The sequence below is a fragment of the Balaenoptera physalus genome (genome assembly GCF_965194825.1).
Source record: "Balaenoptera physalus genome assembly, chromosome: 15".
In the NCBI taxonomy this organism is placed as follows: Eukaryota; Metazoa; Chordata; class Mammalia; order Artiodactyla; family Balaenopteridae; genus Balaenoptera; species Balaenoptera physalus.
This window is the reverse complement of record NC_138894.1, coordinates 75,146,233-75,166,378: the sequence shown is the minus strand read 5'-3', so window position 1 is coordinate 75,166,378 and position 20,146 is coordinate 75,146,233. Positions and strand designations below refer to the sequence as shown.

At 40.5% G+C, this 20,146-nt stretch overlaps 1 protein-coding gene and 1 long non-coding RNA gene across 26 annotated transcripts in view; one reads left to right on the top strand and one right to left on the bottom strand.

Annotated features, from left to right (window-relative positions):
* Positions 1–7,050: 7,050 nt before the first annotated feature.
* Positions 7,051–14,360, bottom strand: LOC309643444. 3 transcript variants are annotated; one of them, XR_014253776.1, is made up of 3 exons: positions 14,248–14,360; positions 12,842–13,129; positions 7,051–8,349 (listed from the first exon to the last, which is right to left on the bottom strand). It is a non-coding gene; the product is annotated as an uncharacterized lncRNA (long non-coding RNA). The 3 variants fall into 3 exon arrangements; XR_014253777.1 differs by lacking the exon at positions 14,248–14,360 and adding an exon at positions 13,638–13,747; XR_014253778.1 differs by lacking the exon at positions 14,248–14,360 and having other exon boundaries at positions 12,842–13,644.
* Positions 13,858–20,146, top strand: part of CLIP4 (CAP-Gly domain containing linker protein family member 4) — an 87,353-nt gene continuing 81,064 nt past the window's right edge. For 21 of the 23 annotated variants that reach the window (XR_014253735.1, XR_014253736.1, XR_014253737.1 and 18 more), the window contains exons 1-2: positions 14,357–14,495; positions 19,274–19,421. Coding sequence is in view for 6 of the 23 variants with exons in the window: in XM_082426143.1 (XP_082282269.1) it covers positions 19,289–19,421 (133 nt within the window). In the remaining 17 variants the exon portion in view is untranslated. Of the gene's footprint in view, positions 14,027–14,356; positions 14,496–19,273; positions 19,422–20,146 lie in introns of those variants that run through there. The other 2 variants (XM_082426141.1, XM_082426139.1) reach the window with 2 other exon arrangements.

Below are 20,146 nucleotides of genomic sequence, written 5' to 3'. Positions count from 1 at the left end.
GGTACTGTCATTGTTTAGGGTTTTAGCATTCTAATAGGTTTGTAGTGACATCTCATTTTAATTTACACTTCCCTAATAGATTACAATGTTGAGCATCTTTTCATGTGCTTGCTTGCCATCTGTATATATATTTTCTGTGGTCAAGGCTATTCAGATATTTTGCCCATTTTTCTAGTTGGGTTGATTTCTTATTGGTGAGTTTTAGGAGTTCTTGTATATTTTGGGTACAAGTCCTTCATCAGATATGTGTTTTGCAAAAATTTTCTCCTGGTCTATGGATGCCTTTTCATTCTCTTAACAGGGTCATTTGCATAGCAGAAGGTTTTAATTCTAATAAGGTCCAATTTGTCAATTTTTTCTTCCATGAATTGTGTATTTGATGTTGTATATAAAAAGTTGTGACCAAATGCAAGGTCACCTAGATTTTCTCCTATGTTATTATCTTCTAGAAGTTTTACAGTTTTGCATTTTACATTTATGTCTATGATCTATATGGAGTTAATTTTTGTTTAAGGTGTAAGATCTGTTTCTAGATTAATTTTTTTGCATGTGGATGTCCAGTTGTTCCAGCACAATTTGTTGAAAACACTATCCTTTCTACATTGAATTGCCTTTGTTCCTTTTTCAATGATTGGTTGACTCTATTTGTGTGGGTATATTTTTGGGCTCTCTATTCTGTTTCATTTATCTATTTGTCTTTTCTTTTGCCAATACCACATTGTCTTGATTACTATAGTGTTATGGTTAAGTCTTTATATTGAGTCTTGTCAGTCCTGTGACTTTGTTCTTCTTCAATATTGGGTTGATTATTCTGGGCCTTTTGCCTTTCGATATAAGCTTTAGAATCAGTTTGTTCTTATCCACAAGATAATTTACTGGGATTTTGATTGGAAATGCATTGAATGTATAGATCAAGTTGGGAAGAACTGACATCTTAATAATATTGAGTCTTCCTATCCGTGAACATGGAATACCTCTCTATTTATTTAGATCTTCTTTCTTTCATCAGAATTTTCTAGTTTTCCTCACATAGATTTTTTTTTGGTACTAGTGTTTATGGTGTCGTGTTTCTAATTTTGACTCCATTTGTTCATTGTTAATATATAGGAAAGCAATTGACTTTTATATGTAGGTCTATCTTTTAAATGTCTTCTTTGCCCCTTTCTCTCTTTGCTTCCCTCTGTCTCTTGAAAGAGAGGACGGAACTCAGGATTTGGAGAAAGATATTAAATTAAACATTACTAAATTAGTAGACTTCAATTTTGAAGAGCAGTTTTAAGTTCATAGAAAATTGAGCATACAGTATAGAGAATTCCTATAAGCCTCTCAAGCCCCTCCCAGTTTCCCCTCACATCTTGCATTAGTGTGATACATTTGTTATGACTTTAATTTTTAAAATTTAATACAGAAAGTAGGTATTGAGTGCTATTAGGCAAAAAGAAATAATTCCTGCCCTCATGGAATCTACAAACCTCACTGGGAAGGCTGAACAAAATGCCTCCATATGAGCAACTAATACAAAATAGTTTACAGTTGGGTTTTAATATGTGTCCTTCCTTAAGTGAAAGGGAGAATTAGGAGTAGTAGTTTGGAGTAGATAGGGAGCCAGCTCTCCATGGAAGAGGTGAGATGTAGGAAGGCTCTGGAAGGGTAGCAGGATTTGGAAAGATAGAGATTGACTGGATACAAAGTGTAAGCAGAAGAAATGGCACGCACAAGGATGCAGAGGGCAGTCTGGAAGGGGTGGGCTTTATCACGCTTGGCAGAGTTGGGAAATGACCTTGAAGAATGTCAGTGTGTATGGACACCAAGGGGGGAAAGTGGTGGTGGGGGGGTGGTGGTGGTGGTGGTGGGATGAATTGGGAGATTGGGATTGACATATATACACTAATATGTATAAAATAGATAACTAATAAGAACCTGCTGTATAAAAAATAAATAAAATAAAATTCAAAAATTCAAAAAAAAAAAAAAGAATGTCAGTGTGAGCAATCAGAACCTGATAAAATGCTTAGAGTTGAGTTTCTAAGCAGATCTTTGGGGTCTGGTTCTTTTAGAATCATTGGGTTTTGGTTTCACATATACCTCAAGGCAGATATTCTGAACGCTTTGCTTCTTTGAATCAGAGTTACAGGCTCATGCCAGGGAGTGTTTCTAAGGAGAAGTACTGCCCTTCTGGGGAAAAGCTACCAAATGGGTCTGTACCTTTTTCATTTGCTACAAGAGTAGAATTTCACGTACACATATCAGGAAAAAGTAACTTGCTTGGGAGGTCCAAAATAGTGACACAGACCCCAAGGGAAGTTGCCCTGAGTTTCCCAGTCCCCTCACTGCCTGGTTGCATTGAACTCACTGTCTTTGACCGGCTCTGTCATTTCTGGTGGGCAGGAGAACCCTGTGGAGTCTCTGAGGAGGGGGGAAAGCAAGGAGGGAAATGTATGAATCCCATAGCTTTAATCTCTTCTTACTACGAAGGGAAGAGCAAAGAGGGCATTAAATGCCCTATTTTTTTTTTTTTTCTTGGTCTGAATTAACTTATCTCAAGATGCCTCTCTAGAGTTATACGTAATTGTTTATTTAGGTCACCAATAATGACCCTGAAGGGATTCAAAAAAGTTTTTATAGTGAAAGTACACATTCACATTAGAATTTTAATTACTGCCTTCTCCATATTGCCTTCCTTCATAATAACTTTCTGCATCCAACTCATTTTTTCCCCCCATTCCTGCTGCCACCAGGAGTGAGGTGGCTGAATTCAGGCCACTTACCTAACTATAATGATAGCCACATACTTGATCTCTTTGGCTACAAAGTCCCTCTCAAAGTGACTTGGTTTCAAAATATGGAATCCACTCTTTTCCTTCATAATGTCTCATTCATTCTTTCTGTGAAGCATCTCTTCCTTTTGATTCTCACCTTATCCCAGGACCCAGCACCTTACCTCTAACTCTCCCATATATTCTGCATTAAATCTAGACTCTTTAGCCTGGAGGTCAAAGTGTTTGCTCTAAAAACTTACAAGGCCATCCCATGCATTGCTCCTGTCTTTGGTCCACTGCTGCTCATGTGTATTCCTCTGCCTGGCATTTCTTTCTTCCCTCTTCCTCTAAAGGACAAATTAAGTTCTACCTCCTCTATGTAGAATTGCCATTTTAAGCAATAAAATACCCAGATAGCCAGTTAAATTTGAATTTCAGATAAATAACAAATAACTTTTAAAAGTACAGTACGTACTTATACTTAAAAAATTACTTGTTGTTTATCTGAAGTTCAAATGGAATTAGGTAATCTATATTTTATCTGTTGACTCTATCACTATGGAACTTTTTCTTAATGATCCAATTATCTCTTATCCCATTGTTTTTAGTTCCACAAACATCTAATTCAGTCTTTCATTATATGCTATCTTGTATTATTGATTGTATATACAGAATTAACACTTATTGATCAACTATTCAATATTAGGCACTGTGCTTAGTTCTCTTTATACAATAGCTTATTGAATTCTTAGAAGAAATATGTGGTACAGTAGTACTACTCTGATACCCATTTTATAAATGAGGAATCCAAGCCTTTGAGAAATTATTTTATTTGTTAAGGTCCCAAAGGTAATTAAACTTGAACTTTCCTCTGTCTGTAGGGTGACCAACTTATTCTGGTATCCCTGGCACTGTTCTTGTTTTAAAACTGAAAGTGCCATAACCCGGGAACACTCTCGGTTCCAGGCAAACCCTATATGTCTGACTTCAAAGCCCAGGATTCTACCCTGCTTCCCATTTTTTGGAGAATTTTAATTTTTTTCCTCTCAGTTAGGCTATAAGCTCCCTGAGGACAGGGCAGTATCTAATGGCATTTATGATACTTAGAATTATTTAGTATATGCTTGACAAATGAGGACCAGGAGCTCCCCTCACAGGTCACACCTCTTTTCTTGGGCCTCTTTGGATGGCAGGAGCTGAGGACTGTGTGGACCAGTGTGCTAGGAGGTGCCCGATCTCAGATGCATCAGAGATCTGAGCGTGGCCAGTAGTCTTTGCAACAGAGGCACACAGTGTCCATGATGTTTCTGGCCATTGCTTGCAAAGATGCTAGGCTATTGTTACTAGCAACGATTCCTCTAAACTGGTGAAATGCAGCTCCTTAGTAGGCGTGTGCTGCCTCACTTGACAAGCTGAACCATGAGAGACTCCCTGCTTTGAATTCTGAGTTAGGGCATGGGTGAAGCTGCAGAAACATCAGCACCTTGCTGGATGGACAGCACCCAAGAAAGCTGAGTGGCTGGTGTTTTTTTTTTGCTGGGACTGTGCTTTTGTGCAATGGGCACATATCCAAAAAATTAATATATTCTTACATTAATACGTAATAGCCAAGTGGTTAAAAAGATGATACGCGCGTTACTGTTATGCCGCAAAGTGGTTGATGAAGTGTGATGTGAAACGCAGAAAGAGTAGGTTTCCATCCCCTAAGGGCATCTGTAAGACTTGTCTCAGCTTCATTTTGAATGCAGGTCATTATTGAGCACATGTTAAATATAAAACCTAAGCTGTCTGTGGAGAAATCATTTGTAAAAAGCATTTGCTATTTTAAAAAATCTATTGAAATTGAATTGATAAAGGCTAAGGCTCTCAAGGTAACTATTCTTAGGTGCTTAATCTCACTTTAAAATGCTTGAATTTTAAAATATGCTTTTGTTTCAGGCTTTTCTTAAGAGAGTATACCAGATATGGGGCATAAAGGTTAGGTGGGGTTTCCGTTCTGAAGAGTGCTGACAGATTCCTTCGTTTTTCCCTTGTTAGAAACTCAGGTGGCTTTTCCTCATCCCAACAGGATAGTCTCTCAGCCTATTATTGTGACATTCGAAACCACTCCTTGTCTAGCCCCAATATACCTTCCCAGCTCATCTCCAACCAGCAGGCACCATAGACTCTTCTCCAGCTAGACTCTTTACTCTCCTCCAAACGTGCATTTAGCCTCCAAGCCTTTCTCTTGCAAAGCGTCATGGTTAAATATTTACTCTCTTGCACTAGACTGCCTGGGTTCAAATCCTGGCTCTGCTACTAACTACGTGATCTTGGGCAAGTTACCTAACTACTCTATGCCTTGATTTCTCCAACTAGCGAATGACACTAAAATACTTCTCCTTCAGGGGTACAATAATTCATGATAGTGCTTAGAACAACGCTCAGCATATACTAAGCACTCGGTAAATGCAAGCTCCTCATTTATATCACTGGATCTCATTATCCTCCCCACTTAGCTCAAAATATATCTCTTCCTTGTGAAGTAAGTCAGACAAAGACAAATATCATATGATATCATTTTTATGTGGAATCTAAAAAAAAGGGTACAAATGAACTTATCTACAAAACAGAAACAGAATTACTGATGTAGAAAACAAACTTATGGTTACCAGGGGGTAAGGGGGGAGGAAGGATAAATTGGGAGATTGGGATTGACATATACACACTACTATATATAAAATAGATAACTAATAGGACCTACTGTATAGCACAGGGAACTCTACTCAATACTCTGTAATGGCCTATATGGGAAAAGAATCTAAAAAAGAGTGGATATAGGTATATGTATAAGTGATTCACTTTGCTGAAACAAATACAACATTGTAAATCAACTATACTCCAATAAAAATTTAAAAAATATATAGATATATCTCTTCCTTGAAGCTTTTCCAGATCACCTCATCCTGCATTGGGCTCTTTGTCTTGGGAAATCCCTAGTCTACTGACACTGTTTCTTTGGCAGGCAGTTGATGTTCTTTTCTCCTGATTGTGTCTTATGACCACACACTAGAGTTTTCAACCAGCTATTTTTGAGCACTGACTCTGCAACAGGCCTTGTGCTCATGGCATCACATGGAGGCAAGCATTCTTTATCTCATTTTACAAAGGAGCAACCTAAGGCTCAGAGAGGTTAAGCGATTTGTTAGGGTTCCACAGGTACGGAGTGATGATTCTGGGCTTCCAATCCAGGCTGCTCATTCTCCCTCCTTTACTAGAAAACAAGGAGTGAATCTTACACTATGGTAGCCTCCATATTGCCCTTTAGGTAGGAGGCATTCAGTGTATTTTTCTGGTGATTTAATGGACCGATATGCTGTTTGGTTGCCTTTCTACCTGTCATTCAGTAGTGCACTAGGGTTGTGATTACCTTGATGATGATAAAGATATTGTGTGATATATTTTGATGGGCCTTGAAAAGACAGACTATAACTTCTTCTTGGGTTGAACCCTGTATGAATCCAAAAAAGCAATTCACACTTATTTTTACTTTAACTGTTCCCTGCTGTTGCAAATATGGTTAGATATGGAATGTCAGAACCGATCTTATTATCAACGCTGTTTTTGTCACAAAGGAGACTTTCTCATGACTCAGTACCAGCTAATTGGTCTGTCAATGGCTTTCTTTGTTAGGTGAGTCATTTGATCCATTGTTGACAAGGTGCAAGCTGCTCTCTACCCACTCTCAGGAAGCTCCAGTGGGTCTGACATTCTCTCAACCCCTAATCAAGATGTTATTAAAGCAGCTGATGATTTACAGTGAACAGGGATGAAGCTGTATTGGTTTTGCAAAAAGCTCCTGGAAAGACAACTTGATGTAGCTTTAGTATGTATGAATGTCTCCCACTTTAGAGTGTGTGCATGCATGTGATACAAAGACAACTTCTGTGATTTCTAAATTCCTTGGACATAATAATCTACCTTTACTGAGACTGAAATCTTAAAGAACCAGGCCCATTCAATCAACAAATGTTTATTAAATTTTTACTATGGGCCCGATACTAGATATGTTCTAGTTACTGAGGATATAGCAGTGACAGAAATAGACGAAAACTTCTGTCCTCCTGGAGCTTCTTCTTTTAAAACTTTTAAATGGGAAAATTTTTTCAAATTTACACAGAAGGAGAAAATAATTTTCCTATTATTCAGCTGTAATAATTATCAATATTTTGTCATTCTCTTTTCATTTATCCCTCCCACCACACACTCTTTTTTTTTTTTTTAATGAATTGACATGTTTTTTAAAATTTATTTTATTTATTTTTGGCTGTGTTGGGTCTTCGTTTCTGTGCGAGGGCTTTCTCTAGTTGCGGCAAGCGGGGGCCACTCTTCATCGCGGTGCGCGGGCCTCTCACTGTCGCAGCCTCTCTTGTTGCGGAGCACAGGCTCCAGACGCGCAGGCTCAGTAGTTGTGGCTCACGGGCCTAGTTGCTCCGCGGCATGTGGGATCTTCCCAGACCAGGGCTCGAACCCGTGTGCCCTGCATTGGCAGGCAGATTCTCAACCACTGCGCCACCAGGGAAGCCCCACACACTCTTTTTTAATAATGGAGCATATTAAAGCAAATTCCAGATATTAAACATTTTATCATAAATTCTTTAGTATGAATCTCTAACAGATAAGGATTTTTTAAAATAAAAACAAAATCATGTCATTATCATACATAACAAAATCAACAAAAAATTCTTGGTATCATTTGATATCCAATTTGGACTAAATTTCCCCTAATTGTCTCAAGAGGTTTTTTTACATTTCTTTGTTTGAATCCAGATCCAAACAAGGTATGCGTATTACAGGTTGTGGAGATAGCTCTTATGTCTCTTTTGATTTATACCAGTTCCCCTTAGCTATTTTTTGGAATTGGTTATTTGCCCTGTAGAAGTTCCCACATTTTGGATTTGGCTGATTGCATCCTCCTGGTGTTGTTTGTGATATTCCTTTATGACTCACAATTTCTATAGAATGTTAGTTATATCTAGAGGCTTGATTAGAGTCAGTTTCAATGGGGGGGGGGTGGCGCAGTACTTGAACTTCCTAGTGGAAACTGGCCTGATGCTGTCTTTGTGTGCTAGAGATGTTTCTGGAGTTGTCTTGGTGGCCCAAAACTGGAGTGACCAGTATGAAAAACTGAGCTCTTGTACAACAGTGGCAGTTTTGATCCTGATGCCATGAAAAATCCCCTTTGTTCCTTCTTCTTTTATGTCGGACTGTAAAGAAGACTCTTAAAAGTGGTTATGTCACGAGATGTTTGTGAGTGGCGCCAACTGGAGGGCCTGGCACAGGAACAGGTGGTTCTGAAAAATTCATTTGTTATTGTCTTCTTCGGAAGCAGGCTAATGAAAGAGAGAATAAACTTACAGAATAGCCTGAATCTAAATGAGATCAGTTGAATTAGAATACCTGAGGGAGTCTTTAGGGTTTACATATTTTGTGAAAGATATCCAGGTGATGTGAATGTGCAACAAGGAATGAGAACCACAGGTTCAGATGATAAGGCTTGTGAGGTCTTCAGTTTGCAGTCCGTTTCAGCAGGCAGTCCCTACTTGAAGTCCTGAGAAAGAAAAGGAGATAGGTCAGGGGAAGGCAAGCCCAAGTAGCATCAGTAGGAAGTTCCTGGGATCTCTGGTGACTATTGATTTGTAAGGATTTCAGTGGTATTGATGAAATTTCTTCATTAATAAATTATGTCATGAACTTTTTTTTTTAAGAATGAGGAAGGGACTTCGGTTTGTGGAATTCAGAAATATGAAAGAAGGAAAGGATGATTCTATGAGCCAACAGAAGAGTAGAGTTGCCATTTATTGATATGGGAAGGTTATGGGTAAGGGTTCTATTTTGAACATGTTATATTTGAGATGCCTATTAATTAACAGATGTCTATTAATCTAGAGCATACTCTAGATGTTGAGTAGGTAAATTAATATATGTCTGAAGTTCAGGGCTGGAGACAGACATTTTGGAATCATGAAAATAGAGATGGTATTTAAAGCCAGGGACTGGATGAGATCACCTAGTAAATGAGAAACTGGCTTCCTGGAAGCCACATGAAGAAGATTCCTATAGGACCCTTGTAAGGGTTCCTTTGAGGCATATCTATGAAGGTGATTGCTGAGTTATAAAGAATGCTGACAATTTTTTTTTTTTTTTTACTAAATGTTACCAAATTGCTCTACAGAATGTATTTAGCAGTTTAAATTCTCATCAGCAGTGCATGAGGATTCCCATTTCCCCATATCTTTGCCAGTACTGGGAATTATCTTTCTGACTTTTGCCAGGCTGATGGGTAAAGTAGTGGTGTGTTGGAGTTGACTCATGAGAGCTGATTGAGCACATTTCTTCCCAATTTCTTGTTTAGTGACTTCACACTGGTAGCTTGAAATCAGCAGGGGTGAGAGTATCTGTGCCATGGAAATTGGCAAACACTACAAATTAGGACTCTCCCTCAACCCCCAGCTGTTTTTAAGATATATACCAGCAAACCAGTGGCTATTGGCAGTATCCCACTGTCTTTCCATTCTCTCATTACTAGTGAGTTTGAGCATCTCTTCTGTGTGTGCTTGCTATCCTGGCTTTCCCTTCTGTGAATCACCTATTCCTATCCTTTTCTCACTTTTATATTGGATTCTCTGACTTCTTTTTGTTGATTTGCAAAAGTTACTTACATATTTTAGATATGAATCCCTAGCTGCTTTTGAATATCTATCTTCTCCCAATTTGTCAGCTGCCTGTTAACTTTTTCCATGGTATTTTTCATTGAAGAGAAACCTTCACTGTGATATAGTCAAATCACCTAGTCTTTTGTTTTAAGGTTTGCACTTTTGCAGTCTTGTCTTATGAAGTAAATCCCTACCCCTTATTCATACAGATTTTCTCCTACGTTCTACCTACTTTTCAAATGTAGGTCTTTAATCGGTCTGGAGTTCACTTTGAATACGGTAGACATGGGGCATCCAACTCTATTTTTTCTTCTTAAACTAATCTAGTTTCCCCCAAACCATCTTCTAAATAATTTATATTTTTCTCATTGATTTGCAGCTCCACATTTACATATATTGAGGTCCCAGGGGTCTGCTTCTGAGTGTTCTATTCTGTGTGGCTGTTCCATTTGTTTCTGTATTAGTAGCATACTATTTTTATCACTATGTAGTAATGATGTAATATCTGGCAGGGTAGGTTTCCTCTCTCTGCTCTTGTTTTTCAAAATTGATTTAACTATTTAAAATTTTATTTTTCCTTATCTATTTTGTAACTTTATTGAAGTTCCTTAAAATTTGAGTTCCTGCTGGAATTTTGGTTGGTATAACATTGAATTTATAGAGATTAAATGGACATTTTTACACTGTAAAGTCATCCTATCCATAGTATATCTTCTTTTTATTCAATCTTCTTTTATGTCCTTAAATAGAACTTTAAAATGTTCTCCATAAAGTTCTTGCAAGTTGCTAGGTTAATTCTTGAATATCGTGCTTTAGAGTTTTATTGATATTGTGAATGGTCTCTTACAATCTATTATATTTCCTGGGTGCTTACTGATGAAGTAGAGGAAACGATTGATTTTTAGAAATTGATCTTGTATTTGGCAACCTTGTTGTACTCACCTATAATGTCTAATAGTTGATTCTGTTGGGTTTTTTATGGCGATGATTATATCATCTGCAAACATGATAGGAAGATTTTAGGGGTTCTACCCAGTGCTCTGGTATCTATATTTAACTACCTCTGCTAGTTGGTCTCCGATCTGGCACCCCGATTCTAACAGTTGGATGTCTCCTGTACACTCACATTCTGGAAACGAGCCCTTGTCTTCCTCCCCCGTGAATCATATCCTGCCCAATACCTCAGTCCATGTACCAGCAGTGACACTGTCTTCTGATTTTTTTTTTCCACATAGTTTTGTTCATACAGTGGGTAAATTTGTATCCTTTTCTTTTTTTTTTTTTTTAAAGATTTTATTGATTGATTGATTGATTGATTGCTAATGTTGGGTCTCCGTTTCTGTGCGAGGGCTTTCTCTAGTTGCGGCAAGCGGGGGCCACTCTTCATCGCGGTGCGCGGGCCTCTTACTATTGTGGCCTCTCCTGTTGCGGAGCACAGGTTCCAGACGCGCAGGTTCAGTAGTTGTGGCTCACGGGCCTAGTTGCTCCGCGGCATGTGGGATCTTCCCAGACCAGGGCTCGAACCCGTGTCCCCTGAATTAGCAGGCAGATTCTCAACCACTGCGCCACCAGGGAAGCCCAATTCTTTTGATTTTTTTCCCCTAACCATTTTCTCATGGATTGTGGTCCTGTTAGCCACTGACAGACCTTCCTGATGCTGACATTCTGATTGGCTCTCTGAATTTCTCAATGATCCCTGCTGCTCAATGCAGCATTTCTGTGTCCTGAATGCCCCAAAGTACACCCTGTGTAGATAATACAAAATTGTGGATCAACACAGGCCTTCATGATAGACAGACTTGGGTTTGAATCCTATTTCTGTCCCAGGGTACAAGTGAGCAAGTTCCACAGCCTCCTGGAGTCTGATTCTTCATTGGTAAAGTGAAGGCAAGTAAGATCCCATAGGTAGGAATCAAACTGTGGTCAGTCAGTAATGTGCCCTTCTCCACATGGATGCTGACCACTGAGGCTGGTCACCTCCTGGGACTGTGGTTTATTGCTACATTGTCCAGGGACCTTGTTGTGCCTTCAGGTATAACTGAATCTCAGCAGCTGCAGCTGGACCATTTCCCCGTGTCCCTTCCCATCCCAGTGGACGGTTCATGTTCCAAGTTCTGGCCCCATATCATTACCCAGTCCAACTCCTGGTCTGAGGATTGTATAACCCATGGGGTGTTCCAAGAAGCATGACTCCAATGAGTGCTTGCATTCTTGATGATGGTCTAGGGAGTAACTTCAGTTTTTTCCGTAAAGGTAAGCAGGTGAGTGGGAGAGTCTCTCTCTAATGGCTTGGTATCCTGGGAATTTGCCAAGGTACTGTATAGTGTTTGGGTGTAGCAGAAAAAGCTAGTGGCCTGGCTGGTTCTCACAGAGACTTTCATTATAGTGAAGAACAACTCAGCCAGCCACAGCCTGTCAATCACTAACAGTGGTTTCTCAGAGGGATAATTTAAATCAGCAATAAAGTGAACTGTATATGCGGAAAGTCTGCCAACAGCAGCTTCTGTTACACATAGGTTTTTATGAATTTCTGTGGCTTACTGACAATAGGGCTTATTTACAGTTGCTTCAAGCCAACCAAGGGCAGATTACCAGTTAAAGAGGTGGGTGGGGTCCGATGAGAACTGGGTGTGACAGAGAGGGAGGCGGAACCCCCGAAGGGAGGAGGAAGCATCTGTGTCACATTATCATCCCTGAGAGTGCATAAGGTGCTGAACCTGCAGGAACAGAGAAACTGGCAGCTGACTAGGGACTGTGGGATGGTCATGGTGTTTAAATGTTGCATAAGCGCTATGAATTTTAGTTGACAGTATGTTCCACCCGATTCCACAATGGGATGTGACTGTCGCAAATGAGTATTTCGATATTGTGAGCTATGCTAATAGAAGCATAGGGCCAAGAAACAGGTGGCAGTCTCTCTCCTCTCTGCACTCAACAGGACACCCCATTCGTTCCTGAGCGTCACATTTAAGAGAGCTCTAGACAAGCTGGGATGCACCATAAAGAGACCCTTAAAATGCTGGTGAGTGGGATCTTAAGCATGTCTTATAGGGAGCAGCCTAAAGGACTGAGAATGCTTTCCCTGGATTCCTTGGAGTTGGACATGATCTGGAGTCTTCAGGGTAGAAATAGAACCCAATAAGGAGGAGATGCAGGGAACTGTATTTTAGCTTCCAAGGTAGGAAGAACTTTTCAACAAGGCTGGTCAAAGATAAAATGGCTGCTTTCAAAGGAAGTGAATTCCTGGTTACTGGAGGTGCTCAACTATGGCTACTTGGTGGGAGGATATTATAAGGGGCACTCAAGCAAATGGAGGGGGGCCTTTTCCAGAGTCTGGAATCAATTATTCTAACAGGAAAAGATGCTCTAGAGTGCCGGAGCACTTACCTCTGCTCTTGAAGAGTCGTGGTAGACGTTAATTCATTCAACATTTGCTCTTGCCAGGCACTGCATTTGGTGAACGTGGAAGTACAGTGTAGTAGTTGGTGTAGCAGAGCCAGAACAAAAAGGCCTCAGAGGGAGTTGTTATGGCGGAACACTATTAGCTCCGTGTTACAAACTTCAGTCATGGGGAAACAATGGACTCATTAAGTCCCTTCATTAAGTGTCAAGTAACACCTTTCCTTCCACTGGACGGAGAACCAGGATGTCAGCATTCATCACCACTTTCTGATTCTTGGGGGATGGAGAAGGGGACCAGGAGAGAAGGGGGTGAGAACGGAGCAAAGCATCAGGGGAAATAAACTTCTGGGACGACTACTCATGCATCCTCTTCTGCCTCTACACTGACACCCTTGGTTGTAATCATTCAACTTGGCCATAGCCTTGACTAGGCTTTTTACAGCAAGACCTGCAAACAGGTAATTGACTGATGGTCCTATTCTGGGCCATCACGGGGCTAGATACTGGGGAGCCTAAAAAGGGTAAGACGTGGTGCCTGCCCCTAAGAAGGTGTTGAAGCGCTTCCAGCCCAGGGATGTGCGACTGGGAGGCCAGTCAGACTGGTCTAGCTAAGGGCTTTGACGCAGGAGCGTCTGTTCAGCGTGCCATGGGCTGTTTCCCCAAGCATGGCTTAAGGCCAGGCGGGGTTCCGCCGAGAGCCTGCCTCGGCTGCGGTGGAAATATCACAGTGGCACCCCATCCTCGCAGGGTTGACACCCGAAGCCCACCAGACCTTCCTAACCTCGAGCCTCAACCGTCGCTCTGCGGAGGGGCTCCGGGGGCGAAGGCAGGAGTCGGCGAGCTCAGGAGCACGCTCCTCGCCTGTCTCCCCTCCCCGGCGCGTGCGCGGGCCTGGACCGGAGCCTGCGCGCCGCCGGGGCGCCTGCACTGCGCGCGCGCGCGCGCGCGCGCCGACCCCGCGTGGGGCCTGGCTGCGGCGCGCGCGGCGCGGAGGCGGCAGGCGGGAGGGGCCGGACGAGGTCGCGGAGCTGCGCTGCGCAGCGTGGCGCAGCGGGAGGCCTCGCGGCCGGCTACCGGAGACCCGTGCGGGGCGAAGAAGCGCGCCTCTCAGCCTCCTCTCCGCGCCCCTGCGTTCCCCGTCGGCCGCCCGGAGAGGACCGGAGGAGGCAGGTGGGGCGGGAGGGCGCGGGGGCTCCTGGCAGGGCGGGCGGGGGCGCGGGGGCCCGAGGGCCGGTTGGCGGTTCGGGGAGGGCGGCGAGGAGGCGCTGGGAGCCCCGCGGTTGCCTGCAGTGGACGCCGGAGTCGCCGGCTTCTGGAGGCCTCCGTGGGACGAGGGCGGGGTTGGAGCGGCCCACAGGCGGGGACCCGAGTTTCTGGTTTCCGTTCCTCACCGCCGGTTTAACTTCAGGATGAGATGCTGCCAGGTGTGTGGGACGGGCTGGACCGCACGGCGGAACTGAGTTCCGGCCCCCGCTCCGCAGCTCCAGCCTTGACCGCCCCGACGCCCTTGGGAGAGCCTCTCGCGCGCAGTGATGGGCAGCGTGCTGTACCCAGCCCTTCGTGGTTTTCCTGAAAGGGGCATCGTCACATCTCTAATGCCTCCCCTTGCTTATTAAGCTGTTTGAGAAACCTTTTGCCGGTGAGAATTCAAAGCTAAGACAGATGACTCTGCTTCCAGTCGTTTGCTACCACGAGATTCCTTAATTCTAAATCATGGGAAGGGAAGTTAGGGAAAACACTTGCGCTGAGACTGCTAAACAGAGACGCTTCATCCTTGTGGGTTAAATTGATTGGTTTATAATGTCAGCTTCTTTTGAATTAGATGTCAGGTTGTTCATTAATCCAGAGACTATTTAGGCAATTTGGATTGAAACTCTGAGACAACGTTTTGATATGTATCAGAGGAGGATATTCTCATGGGATAATAACTTGCTGTATGTTCCCAGCTAGACTGTGCTTCGCGTTGTAGCAATGTCATAGTATAAATTGGTGCCTTTTAAATATTTCAATGAAGAAACGCCCTCCTTTGAAACATCCGCCAAATACTTTAATTGTACTTCACTTTCACATTGACATTTGTCATTTATGTTTCTTCTGCACGAATTAAAGTCATCTAAATGGCAGAAGATCACGTGGTGCGGGACATGTAGCAACTGTGCAGAGAAAGCTGATAATTGAAATTGGCAGAAGTCTAGCTTTCTGCATTTTTATGAGGCAAAGCCATCCTGGTTCCATCCTATTTTGCTAACATAAGTATGCATTTTGAAATACTCTCGTTTGATATGGACTACCTGGGCTGTAAGATTGAATCTTGAAATAGAATGAATATGTTTATTTGTTTTATAGAAGATTTGGCATATGGTATAGTATTTTGAAGGATTTATTTCAGACGTTTCAGATTTATCAGAAGCAGCCCTATCAGCAAGGCTTTTAGAAAAATATTTATATGATGTCTTTTATGGCTTATAACAACTCCAATTTTGAAACATACTAGTGATCTTCATGTTATAGAATCAATTTAACACTTTATCCCAGTGTAAATCTGCGAACATCTGGTTACTTTTAGGCTTACTGTTCCCTTGTTAATTATGTATAATTAAGTATGCTACCATGGGCTTGCTTAGGTTGTTAGCCTTTGTTCCTTGTTGTTTCAGGCATTTGTATATTGTTTTCTTGTCTAGAGTTTGATTCAGTAGAACTTTCTGTGATGAGGGAAGTGTTCTTTCTTCAGTGTTCACTATGGTAGCCATTAGACACATGTGGCTTTTGAGCACTTATATGGGGCTAGAGCAGTGGAGGAGTTGAATGTTTAAATAGACACATGTGGTTCGTAGCTACCTGGTTGGGCACTGCAGCTTTAAATTATTCCCTCAGGAAGCCTTCACTGGCCCCCTTGAATCCAGCGCTTATTTCAGTTATACAGTAACTACAGCTTTCTTGTAGCAATTCTGCTCTTGTCTCTACTTGAGGGCAAGGGCATATCTATTTCCTTTACCTTTGCTATGCCAGTCTAAGACTTAGAAAGAAACAGTTGATAAATATTTGTTGAATGACTAAATGAACTTCTTGAGGGCAGGTATCTTTTATATTCTCTCTAGGGCCTAGATCTAACGAACTAAGTATCAAATACTGTACATACCTGCTTAGTGATTGAACAGATTTCATGTAGGTAACAAATAAATGGGTTATTGGAGATATGTTTAAAATGCTTATTTTGGTTAGATTATGTTTTTTGGTATCTCGTGAAGATAAACACTCATGACAGAATACTATATGAAATTGAATGAAAGAGACTCATGGTTCCAACTCGTGTGGATGCAGCCTGGATCTCCTGATAGCTGAGTAGCTCAAGGATGCTGCTCTTGAACCATAATCCAGATAAATCTGAGGGAGTCTCTTCGCCTCAGTGAGGTTCCTTAGTGAGGCCCTAATAGCCCTGAACCACTTTGAAGAAGTTAATGGGCATCTCCACTCACCACCATTCTGTGTTAGGGCATTGACCAGGTATCTCTGAAAAAAAATACAAAATATTAGAGCCATGTTACAAGTAGCTTTTACTCAGAGCTGATTCGGGGTGATGGGATTCATATGTAAATCAAAGTTTGGGGAAGTTGATTCTTGTTATTGCATCTGTTACGTACACAGTTAATTGGGGCCAACTTTTAATCTTGGATTACTTTACATAATCCATTATTACCAATTAACCATAGTAGGATTTGAAATGAAAGTATATACTCAATCCAGCTAAGCACATCTCTGGGTTTGACCAAGATTCCCAGATCCTTAGATCCAGAAATCGCTTTTAGGAAAGGATTCTAAACTGAAACTATACAGAAGTTTGTGGAGGTGTATAGCTTTCTTAAGTGGGACAGAAGGTAGAATGTTGGGCTTTTCGTGAAAGAAAGGGAATGGGACCAGGGGAAAATGCAATGCAGACACAAAATATGAAGAATATTCACTGCATTGTTCAGGTAATATAGTAGCTTCTATGGGTTTGAAATATCTAATATGTAAAGTGAAGTTGATTACATCTTGTTGAATGAATCATCTTTCCACATCAAATCTAGGATTTGAATATTTATTAAGTGTGTAAAAAATACTAATCTAGCTCCTGTGCCAAGTGATACTGTAAGATACAGTTCCTATCTTTAAGGATCTCAAGTCTACAAAAAAATGAAAGGTACACTCTGAAGATCATTTTAAAAAATATTTTTGAATGGGAAACCCCACTCTTTGAAAGGGAGGTTTTGAAAGGTGGCTTCCTCTTAACCAGCTCAGAAAGAAAACCACTTAGTCATTTTGCTGGAGAATTAAAAACATGGCTGAGTCCCAAAGTGTGATTGTAGTCAGATTAACCTTCCTAAAACAGCTTGAATCAGGACAGTCTCCTTTTAAAAAATCAACGGTTTCCAGTGCTCATGGGATTAAGTGGTTTGGTGTTTGATCAGGTATATAAAGCATTACTGAGGAGAGTCCTAAAAAACCATGACAGCCTTACCTGTTACTAGATGTGCCCAAGTTCCAGCCTGCTATTCCTTTAATGGGCTCCCCTTTTAAATTTATGCCCCTATTTCTGCCTACTCATCTTTCAAGACTCATCTCAGTGATGCTTTTTTCACTGCACCATTTCTGAGTCTCAGCAACTCCCGTAACAAATGTTCCTTGTACTTAGGTTATGGAACATATTTCACTCAGTTTTATCGTCTATAGTTATTAGTACTATTTCATTCACCCTAGTAGATTGTAAGCTACCTAACAAGCATGGACCATCTGTTACTCATTTTTGTATTCTCTGAAACATCTAGAATAGTGTAGTGCCTTGTACATATTAATATTTATTAAATTTTATTTCTGGTCCTTGACTTTAAAGGATGCTTCATACCCAGCATAGACTATTTTGCTCAAATTTACTGCCAGGTAATTTGTAGAAGCCAACAAGTAGAAATCCTGACTGACTTTGAATACTGAGAAGCTATAGGATTGAAGGAGGGCTGTCTTTGTGGTAGGCGCTACTTTTTGGAATTGTTAGTATTTGAGGAAGTTCACCATGCTGTATGGCAACAATTTTTCCTATTTATGTGGCCAGGTTAATGTCAAAATGATTCAAAGTATTGGGTGGTGAGTAATTTTAGCATCCAAGAAACCTTGAATACCTTTAACATGGTAATACTGGATTAAGTTATTTGATATATAATATCCATGTCCATGTAAACGTGTACCTTATGATAAAAAAGAAATTGCCTTACTCTTTACCAGTTTCTGCTGGTATTCAGAAAACATATGAATCTAATTGGAAACAAACCACTTAGCTCAGAAAGGTGACTGTTTCCTTGGAGCAGGGTGGTGATGGTAGGTAAGCATGATAGGTAAAGGTGATAGACATAGAGTTGGTTAACCAAGTATAATAGAGCACACATTGAGTAATATCTAGCATGGCATTATCTGCTAGAGTAAGCTATCAGTTAACCATCTTTACTTATTCTGTTCTTTCTACTGAAATAATCTAAAATCACCTTTATTTAGTTTTGTAATATAGTTTTCTGCTTATATTTTGAACAGATATAGAGATTCATAATATTTCAGACTTCAAAGATTTGGTGCAAAAGAAACTGGAAGGTTTTTAGCTTCATAGTTCAGTTTTACTAACATTTTCTCTGCATTCTGTGTCATCTCTGATATGTGTGCTGGGGTGCAGCAGCTGTCTAATTTAGAGCAAATTTATTCTGAGTGCTCATGTTTCCTGGAAAAGAGAGGTAGTATAAGTGATGTGGTTTAAAAGGCATGGCCTTCCATCTTCTGCTGGGATGAACTAAACAGATCCTCTACATTGTTAAGTGAAACCATGTGGGTAAGCTCCTAGATTTAGATTTGTACGAGTGATATGGTCAATTTTCAGTAAAGTTTTCTGGGATGTTGGAAAATAATGAGAACATTTTAAACTAGATTTTTTTCATGTGATGAGCACATGGCATGAGCTACTGGATGACAGATGATAGAACCTGTGTCAGATCCTATGAGAAGTTAGAGATGCACCTACAAGGGATAACATCTCCTCGTTTGTTACTGCAAGTAAAGAGAACATCACCCATTTAGATTAGCTCAGCGTTTAAAAAATGTTTTCACCTATTATTAGGAAATATATAGGAGTAGTTTTTTATTACTCCCGAGCTTCGCCTAAAAAGATTACATATGCTGTTGACCCTGAGAGACAGTGTTAAGCAATGTATATTCTTTGACAACAGTTCGCTAAAAGGAAGTTTTTTTCCCTTCCTCTCTAAAATAGATTTTTGAAGGTTGAAGTTAAAAATGTCAATAGATTAGATATTAAAAAAAAAATAGGCTTTTTGTGACTGAAGGCAATTATTCTAAGTTGCATACAAATATAATAGATATGCTTTTCCCCCCCTTTCATTAAAGGTGGCTTTCTAGAAGATGACCATAGAGGACCTTCCGGATTTTCCATTAGAAGGAAGTTCTTTGATTGGAAGATATCCATTTTTATTTCAAGGTTCTGATACACCAGTTATCTTTTCCATTTCTGCAGCACCAATGCCTTCAGACTGTGGTACGTTAAGTTGCTGTGTTTATTTTCTGTGAACTGGTGACTTGACTTCTCTGTCTTACACCCTTTTTGTGCTCCTAATTTTTCCTGAAACCATTTGTTGTGGTTTTCATAAAATTGCTAAATTTTCCTTTTTCAAAAATAACAATTGTTTATTGCTTTTTCTGTCTCTTAGGCTAAACGCTTTATTTCTGCTGTCAGCATTTTTATTATGTAAAAACGTTCATTTTAAGCACCACGGTGGATTCAGAGGATTTTATTTTTAGAATACAGTGGTGCTTAGACATCTAGCATTCTTCTGCTATTGATGTATTTATTTTGGTTAAATATATTGACTTGCTTAAAAAGCCATGTACTGAAAAAGAAAAAAAAGACATAAAAGCACTGTGCGCTAGCCATCTTTAAGGGCCCTGTTGTCTTTGCAATACTGGGATTCTAATTAACAAACCAAATAATCACTGCTGAAATGATCCAAACTTGGGTGACAATGTAACAACAAGTGATGTGTTTTAATACACAAGCAAGCCTAATTTGGATCCTGTTTCAGTTGTCTCCCATTGTAATTATCATTGTATACACAAATAAAGTGTAGTAAAACAAAACAATAAAAGCCCTGTACTTAGACAGAGAGGGTGAGACCTTTCCCTGGAATGTGGAGTGAGATTGATTCATATTTAAATTGGTTCATTTAAATGTTCTTTGTAAAATGTAAATTTAGGAGTATTCTA